The sequence below is a fragment of the Malurus melanocephalus genome, unplaced genomic scaffold, assembly GCF_030028575.1.
Source record: "Malurus melanocephalus ecotype Western Australia unplaced genomic scaffold, MMel_1.1 scaffold_178, whole genome shotgun sequence".
NCBI lineage: Eukaryota > Metazoa > Chordata > Aves > Passeriformes > Maluridae > Malurus > Malurus melanocephalus.
Window position 1 is genome coordinate 617,134 of NW_026623410.1, and position 6,462 is coordinate 623,595.

The 6,462-nt window shown below is 50.8% G+C and overlaps 1 protein-coding gene across 1 annotated transcript; it reads left to right on the top strand.

The window, feature by feature from the left end:
- The first annotated feature begins 2,184 nt into the window (after positions 1-2,184).
- FASLG (Fas ligand) lies at positions 2,185-5,227 on the top strand. Its single transcript, XM_057372735.1, has 4 exons — positions 2,185-2,823; positions 3,151-3,196; positions 4,081-4,134; positions 4,501-5,227. The coding sequence occupies exons 1-4, from the start codon at positions 2,434-2,436 to the stop codon at positions 4,893-4,895; spliced, it is 885 nt and encodes a 294-aa protein (XP_057228718.1). The 5' UTR covers positions 2,185-2,433; the 3' UTR covers positions 4,896-5,227.
- The last annotated feature ends 1,235 nt before the right edge of the window (positions 5,228-6,462 follow it).

Below are 6,462 nucleotides of genomic sequence, written 5' to 3' on the forward strand. Positions count from 1 at the left end.
TGTTGGCTTTTAGAGTTGCTTTTTAGCATTTCCACTAGTCACTGGTGTAATAGGAAATATTTGTTAATTCCTTCCAGACAGAGTCTGTCCAAAACATGATGAGAGCCTCTCCTACACAGAGGTTCACACTTCAGTTTTTGTTTTAAGTTTCAGGTTTTATTTTCTGTCAAGTATTAGATCTGGATCATTGTTCAAGTCTTGCTTTGTTTGGGGTGTTTCAGGCAGCTCATCCTTTTGTCCCCAAATCTGCTGATACAAACTTTTAGCTGTGGGCTGATTCTCTGCCATCAGCTTCAGCATAATTGTATTTCTTGTTTACAGGAGCTCCCACCTCTCCTCTGGAGGTGAACTGGGGATGGAGAGTGTTCTGAGCAAATCCTTTTTTTCACTCTATTTAATGCTTTTTGTTGGGTTTGGCAGAGGAACAGTTCTCTGATAGGGGCTAGGGAAGGTGTTTCCATTGGAAAATATTCCTTCCTGTTCAAATGGCATAACAGAACTGCTGGAAACAGAGAGTACAGGCTGGTTCAAGAGGGGGATAGGTGGCAGAGGGGAATCTGACACCCCTTTTGTCCTTCTTATGCCCTCTTTTTCCCTGCCCAGCTRTCCTTGCCCCATATTTTAGGAGGGCTCAGCCGTGTTTAAATTCTGGCTCTAAGCCTTCTAGCAAAATCCATGTGACTAAAATGTCTACCTTCAGCAAATTGTCCTGCTTTCATTCCAATGGCCCTSTAAATATCCTGTGTCACTTGAGCAGCAGGAAGCCCACAGATCACAGAGCCTGCAGGCACCAGAACCTACTTTTTTATGTACTAGAGGATCTCCAGAGGTTCCTTCCAACTCCAGAGCAGGAGAGGTCCTGAAACGTGTTGTGCACTAAGCATCTTTTGATGRTAAAAGCCCCAATCCTTGGTTTGCCACATGTGGTGTTAGCASGCTCTTGATCTGGGCATCCAAAAGAGAAGGTGCAGCTGAAATGACTTCAGTTGGTTTCCTTGTCTCTCTCTCTCACCCACCCATCAAGAAAGCATCTTTGTGAAATAGGAAGCAGTGGGTGAGAATTTAGAACACTCCTGACATTTAAGGGAAACTGCTGCTGTGTCCTCAATCCCACCTCAATAAGCTCTTGGCATTAAATGTGGTGACAGAAAGATGTGGCAGTGGGTCCTTGCCAGGCAAAGCTGTTGTGTCACCCTCTCTTGTAATAGTTTGGGTGGCTGGGGACCTGTCCTTGGKTGGCTGGGAAATGCTGTTCTGGGATACAGAGGGGAGCACTGAGCCAGGGTAGGCATGACAAAGCTTGAATTTCTTGCTGGAGTTGGATTTATGTTGCTTCTGTGTCTTTTATGTCAGAAACAGAAGTTCAAGGAARGGTCTGTGCTGTGGATCACTGCTGCAGCAAAGGGCTGTGGGGAACATCTCCAGAAAGCAATGGGGTGTCTGGTGGGCAGGAAAGGCTTTGTCAACACATCTRATTTATTGGAGTGGTTGCAGGCAAAGCTGAGCCCTCATTTTGGAGAAAAAAGTGTAAATGGATTGTTCAGATGTGCTCTTCTTAAATCGCAATTTTGATGTTGAAGATCAAAGGCTGTGTATTGTGATTGCTTCCTTCAGCCACAGGATAAAAATCTCCAGATTTGTCTTGTGTTAAGCATTTCCTTTTTTAAACACTACAAACGCACACTTCAACACGGGTCTGTAAAATGCAAGAACAAAATGTTTACARTTGCTTGTGTGCACCTGTAAATCTGTGGGGAAATCTCATTGTCACTACTTAGAAATCTGCAGTAAATGAGGAGTGGAAATTGAGAAATGGAAAGGTCCCCGTCTCTCTTCGTTAGGATTTTGTAATGAGCTCTTAGAAGTGCTGGTACTTGCAGCATGTCTGGATTCTGGGTTTTTCCTTGGAAGGCAGGAGGGCAGCCCCCTGAATTGGCTCTGCTGGGGCAGCTCTGCTCAGGCTGCAGCATTCGCAATGTCTTCCCCTTCTCACAGAGGTTTTTATCTCAGCAGGATACCGTCTGTGTTCTGTGCCTGCGGAGCTGCCAAGGAAAGGGTGGGATGCACAACGGGCAGCGGGAAGGAATGAAGCGATTCCTCGGCATCCCTCTTGACAACGCTTCATCCTCCCGCCGAGAGCAGAGTCCTCCGCTCTGTCTCTCCCTTGCGGTGCAAGATGCCAAGAGTTTGCGGCTCCTTTTGCTCAGCTGGCGGTCCGGGACGGGCAGTGGGAAAGCGGCAGCTCCTCGTGTCCCGTTGTGCCGCTGTTGAGGGTGTGGGATCGCTGAGCCGGGCGGCAGCGCAGCCCCCGCGCCCCGAGCCGGGAGCGGGGGCTGTGGGGGGAGCGGCCGGGCCCGGAAGCGATTTGGGGTTTGCTGCTGATGCTTGAGGCTTTCAGAGTCGCAGCATCCGAGCTGGCTGCTCGCCGCAGGGATGCAGCCGTACCAGGGCAGAGCCGGCTGTACCCCCAGGGCTCCGGCGGGGACAAGCCCGGCAGCTTTCGGATGTCGCAGGGAAGAGCCCAGCAGGCACGTCCGGCCCGTTCCGCTCCCGGCCACGCGGCAGAACCTGAACTACGCGTACCCCCCGATCTTTTGGGTGGACGGCTGTGCTGATGCAGGGGCTCCGTGCGCCCCGGCACCGCCTGTGGCTCCTTTCCCACCGCCGGTACCCGACAGGAGGAAAAAGCCAGGGAGCAGGACGGAAAGAAGGAGCGTCGGCTTCCTCGTGATGTTCTTGCTGATCCTGGTGGCCTTCACTGGAGTGGGGCTGAGCATGTATCAGATTTTTCACCTGGAGAAGGAACTGGATGAACTCAGAGAGGTGAGGTYTGCCTGGCTGGTCACAGGTCACAGATCCCCGGGGAAACAGGGAAAAAGAAACACTTGGGAATCGTGTCTGAGGTGCTCAGGTGGTGCAAAGCTTCCCAAGGGACAGGATGGTAGCATTTCAGTGTCTGCTGTGACAGAATAAGGGTGGGTGCTTGAGGGACTGATGTATCTGGATATCTTCATGATCCTGAATGCTGCCAGGTCTCTCCCTGTTTATTTCTTAGCACTTTGCAGCCCCTCATGAACGCTCAGAATGAGCCACTGTCAAAGCCAGYCCTTGCTCTCACTCTAAGCCAGTGTCTCTCTTCTCTTTTGACAGTCTGCCAGCGCTGAGCACATCCCTCCAGCTTTGGAGAAACTCATAGGTGAGTCTGTGCCTGGAGGAGGAACCCAGTGAAATTGAAACTTCTCACAAGAACTTGCCAATTTTTCTAGATTTCACTTAGGAAAAAACCCAAAGAGTTTCACTTTGAGTGGAACAATTAAAAAATCATATTTTTAACTTCCAAATGATTGCTTTTCTTTGCATTCCATGTTAATAAGTGAAAATATCCTTTTTAAAGATGGGCAAATTAGAAGGAAGTTTTAACTTCTTTGACAGTTTTTGCTAGATCTGAAAAGTTTTAATTTTTTTCCCCTCCTTGAGCATTTTGGGTATTAKAAAACTTAATTTATTTTCAAATTTGTTCTGATACTGAATCAAAAAAACCCTGAAAACAGCAAAATTCTTGGGAAAGGGCAGCCCTGGTTCTCATCAAGTCTCATATGAATAAATTTTCCCCTTCAGGAGAAAGGRAGCTGCCATTTGAACTGGATGCTCAGTGCTCCAACCACAGGCTTCTTCAGCAGAARCTGAACATAAATAGTAACCCTGAATTTTTTGAGGGTAATGGATAAATAAATAGAAACAGGGAAATAGCATAAAGGAGAAGGGGAAGCAGAGAGGAAAATTTAATTGGCCTGGGGAAAAAAAGGCTGCTTCTAAAATCAGAGAACATGAGGTAGATATTGAATAAAAGTGAAGGATGGAGTAGAATGGGATCCAAGTACGGAGTCACTGGAACTGGTCCATCTCTCCAAAGGGAACTCAGCCCTCCAGGGAAGGCAGAGATTTCCCAGCTGTGCTCTGCCTGGCCAGTGGGATGGTTCRCAGGATCTCAGGTGTCAGCTTTGTGGCTGGCTCCCCCCTGCTCTCTGGGCTGTCTTCTCCATGGAGCACGTGGGCAATGTCTTCCMTGTCTTTGTGCAGGGCAGAAGCAGCAGTCACTGAGAAAGGAAGCGAGGAAGGGAGCCCATTTAACAGGTACGTGCTGGGGGAGCAGGGGAATGGGCATGTGTGGTGGGACCAGAGGGTGGCATGGCTGAGGTTGTGAGGAACCCATCTCATACAGCTTTTCCTATTTTCCTTGGGTTTCCTTGCGCTCTGACAGTGGAAAGTCACTCCACAGATAAAACCTTCCCCTCATTTGTGCTTCTCATTGAGGCCTGGTTTTGGATCAGTTTTTGGGGTGTGCAGGGCAGGAGCTGTCACGGGGGGCTGGCGTTGGTGAGATGTGAGGTCAGGGTGGACTTTCCACGCTTGGAGAATGGTTGGCTTGTCGTGACCTGAGGAAAAATCCCACAACCAAACATACTTAACACTTTTCCTTTGCCTTGTTGGGGCTCCCAGGGAACCCAGCCCAGCAGGATCTCCCTCTGGAGTGGGAGCCCATCTCTGGCCACGCCTACACCAGTGGCATCCAGTACCGTGACCGGGGGCTGGTCATCAACGACACCGGGCTGTACTTCGTGTACTCCAACATCCTGTTCCGCGGCAGCGCCTGCGACAGCCAGCTCCTGTCCCACGTGGTGTACAAGAGGAACCCGGCCTCTCCGGGCAGCCTCGTGCTCATGGAGGACAAAGCCATCAACTACTGCACAGGCCAGAGGATGTGGGCCCGGAACAGCTACCTGGGCGCTCTCTTCAAGCTCAGGAAGAGGGACAGTTTGCACGTCAACGTCTCCAAAATAGCTCTGGTGAATTTTGAGGAATCCAAGACTTTTTTTGGTTTGTTTAAGCTTTGAAATGGAGTGTGGCTGGCAGCTCCTTCCCTACACATATGGATGTGTGAGGGGTGAGTGCTGCCTGAGCACAGTGGCACCACAAAGCCCACCGAGGAACCGTGTTTGGCTTTCAGCGTGAGGGAGTTTGAGCAACTGGTAAAGGCTTRAAAGCAGACACCTGGAAAGCACCAGGGCTGTTCTGCATCAGCCTGAAGAGAATTGCACAGGTTCTCCTTACAAAAAAAAACCCAACAAACGTGGCGTGCTGAGGACCCTGTTGGAGCTCAACACTTGCTACGTGAGAAGATGCTGGGACCAGCCCTGGTGGGGACAGCTGGTGGGTGTTAAGGAGCTGTCTGGGTTATGCCACGACACCACAGACAGTGGTGTGGCAATGAATAGTGTGAACAACTGCTCATCCCAAGCCATGGCAGGCCACCCTGCCCTAACTGCTGTAGGACAGGCACTGCCTGCTGGCTGTGCTGGGCTGGGACAGCTGCTGTGTTCATTTTGTGTTAAGTTATCGACTGCTTCTATCCCTGAAAACGCTCCCCAACCCCTTTATTTAACTCACCCCAACTGCCTTGCAAGGAACGGGCAATGGGGGTATCTCAGAAGGGAAAGCATGACCCCACTGTGGTGGTGAGGATGGTGGGGAGGTCACAGGCTCTGCTGATGGAGCCTGAGCATCACAGCAGTGCAGGGCAGTGAGGCTCGAGGTGAAAGCAGCACCTCCAACTCCTCTCCTGCCCTTTCAGCTCATGAGGGTGCTCCATGGAGGCCTGGAGTGCCAACCCCTGCAGAGCAGGCATGCTGGCATGCTGGCACCTGTCAGCTACATGACTGCGGCTGGCCCCTTGCCATGAGATGTTCTCTCTTGAGCAAAACACAGATGGTAAATAAAGGTATATTTTTCTAGTGAGTGGTAGTGTCCTCTCCTCATTTGGTGMAGCAGGCTTCTGCCGTGGCCAAAGCGCTGAGGTCCGTTGTGATCAGGGGTCAGCACTTTGCTCCTTCTCCAGCAGCATGGCAGAAATCTGGGAGCCTCATCCCTCTTTGCTTGGCAGTGCACAGGGTCATTTCCATGAGGCTTTGGAGCTCCAGCATCAAAACCTCAGGATCTGGGGCCTGGGAGGTGTGGTGTGGGCGGCACACACCGGGCAGCCCAGGCCCACTTTGGCCATCAGGAAGGGCCTGATCTCAAACCAGTTTTGAGCTCGAGTGGAGCCAGAGACTTTGTGGCTGAGCAGGAGTGCTGCTGTCCCCAAAAGGCAACATCTGTGATTTCTGGCCCTGAAACATTTCTCACAGAGTTGTCTGAAGGGCAAAGAAAGGAAGTGGTGTAAAAAAAMCCAAACCAATCCCTATTTGTTCACCGTGGTGTCTGTTCCATGGAACCCTGGGGCTGTCTCTCACCTTGCCACTAYGCAGGACACAAAGGCTGCAGCTGTGGTCCATCACCACCTTTACCTTTTTGCAGCTCTGGTGTGGGTCTCAGTGAATGTGGCTCTTCACAAGCCTGCAGTATTTTTTTCCTTTTCCACAGCGCTGCTCTCAGCTTGGGCTGTGGCCCTGTGGTTTGTGTAGT

Excerpts from the sequence above, each read along its gene's own strand:
- FASLG (XM_057372735.1), top strand. The coding sequence starts at position 2,434 with ATGCAGCCGTACCAGGGCAGAGCCGGCTGTACCCCCAGGGCTCCGGCG. Across the intron at positions 3,197-4,080 it reads AGCTTTGGAGAAACTCATAG|GGCAGAAGCAGCAGTCACTG; the intron begins GTGAGTCTGTGC and ends GTCTTTGTGCAG. Across the intron at positions 4,135-4,500 it reads GAAGGGAGCCCATTTAACAG|GGAACCCAGCCCAGCAGGAT; the intron begins GTACGTGCTGGG and ends TGGGGCTCCCAG.